This window comes from Homalodisca vitripennis, unplaced genomic scaffold (genome assembly GCF_021130785.1).
Source record: "Homalodisca vitripennis isolate AUS2020 unplaced genomic scaffold, UT_GWSS_2.1 ScUCBcl_3407;HRSCAF=8932, whole genome shotgun sequence".
Lineage (NCBI taxonomy): Eukaryota > Metazoa > Arthropoda > Insecta > Hemiptera > Cicadellidae > Homalodisca > Homalodisca vitripennis.
Genome location: NW_025779531.1, coordinates 46,194 through 47,890, shown reverse-complemented (window position 1 = coordinate 47,890; position 1,697 = coordinate 46,194). Strand labels below are relative to the sequence as shown.

The 1,697-nt window shown below is 41.2% G+C and overlaps 1 protein-coding gene across 1 annotated transcript; it reads right to left on the bottom strand.

Annotated features, from left to right (window-relative positions):
* Nucleotides 1–316: 316 nt before the first annotated feature.
* LOC124372519 (jerky protein homolog-like) lies at nt 317–1,459 on the bottom strand. The gene has a single exon (XM_046830919.1). The coding sequence runs from the start codon at nt 1,457–1,459 to the stop codon at nt 317–319; it is 1,143 nt and encodes a 380-aa protein (XP_046686875.1).
* Nucleotides 1,460–1,697: the final 238 nt, after the last annotated feature.

Sequence of the window (1,697 nt, the reverse complement as noted above, 5' to 3'; positions counted from 1 at the left end):
CACGGCTAGGAGAAAATATAAAATTGCTAAAAAGGCAGGAAAATAAATTAAAACCAGTTATTATAGTAAAACGTAAGTTTTATTTCTCAAAGCATTTACTTACTGACATATAGAAACTGAAATTACATTTAAAACGTTAGATGATACATACATTGTACGGAATTTATACTGTTAATAAATGAAACATAGTACTGTACTGTACTGTATTTATAATGTACAAACCCCTACGCAAGGCTTAGCAAATAATTTGTACTTTAACTTGGACACAATAAGGGATAAAAACGTAAAATAAAACACTGCAAAACCCAACACTTTCTTAAGACCTAAAGTCAGTGATCTTCTTTTGACGCAACACACTAAAACGACTGGACGATGCAATGTTTCGCCAACGCTGAATGAACATTACGTCATTGGGAGTAGCAGCGGCATGTTGCTTGACGTAGCGTAGGGCGAGGTCAAAGGCACTTGCAGCTGCGCTGTGTGGAACAATATCGGTAGTTTGGGCGTCTCCCTCATCCTCACTGCTACATGAGTCATCAGCTGGGACTCCTTGCACCTGTGCCACGATGTCTTCGTCTGTGTACTCCTCGAAGCCTTTGTCATCTACAGCCGTCCACTCATCAACACACTCCTTCTCTACATTTTCGCATCCCGGTATTTTTTTTACAAGAGGAAGAAGTTCGCATTCATTTACCGGTGGAACAACCTCTTCAACAAACTGCAGATCAGGCCAAAGATTTTTCCAAGATTTCTGCAGAGCTCCTACGCTTGTGTTCTCCCAAGCCTCTGCCACCCAGAAAATTACATATTTGATCGTGATTTTCTTAAGCTTTTGGAGAATTGTGAGGTCTTCATTTTCCTCAATCAGGCTTCGGAGCAGCTTTTTCCGATAATTTTGCTTCAACGCTTGTAGAACTCCTTGGTCCATTGGTTGTATGATCGAAGTAACGTTCGGTGGTAGAAAAATGGCTTTTATATCACCAATAACCAGCTCTAAGTCATCCGGATGGGACGGAGCGTTATCTATGAGTAACAACGCTCTATCAGGCAGTCCATTTTCTTCATTGTAGGCTCTCACGTTGGGCACAAATTGTTTCTCAAACCATTCTTGAAACAAAGCACGATCCATCCAAGCTTTCTTTTGGTTTTTATAGTAAACCGGCAGAGCGTTCATATTCATTTTTTTAAAACATCGAGGTTTTTTTGATTTACCGATAACCATCAAAGGTATCTTATTGGTGGCGGAAGCGTTGCTGCATGCTAATACGGTTAGTCGTTGCTTATCCATTTTAAATCCTGGAGCGGACTTTTCTTCTCTTGAAGCTAGGCTCTTTGTTGGCAACGCTTTGAAATTTAGCCCCGTTTCATCAGCGTTGTACACTTGCTGGGGTGAGTAGGAGGATGTAATTTCTTTGAACTCCTGAAGATACTCTGCGGCTGCGTTGCTGTCTGCAGACATCTTTTCGCGAGTTACAGTCAGTTGCCTGATACCGTGCCTTTTTTTCCACCGATCTAAAAAACCGCAACTAGCCGAAAATGACGGATCGCCTCCCATAAGGATGTTTAGTAGAAGCGCCTTTTCTTTAATAAGAGGGCCGGTAATGGGAATGCCTTTTTGTCTCTCTTGAGAAAACCACAAGTAAAGTGCTTCATCGAGTTTGTCATACGATGACACAGTAGTAGTTTGACGTTTTTCT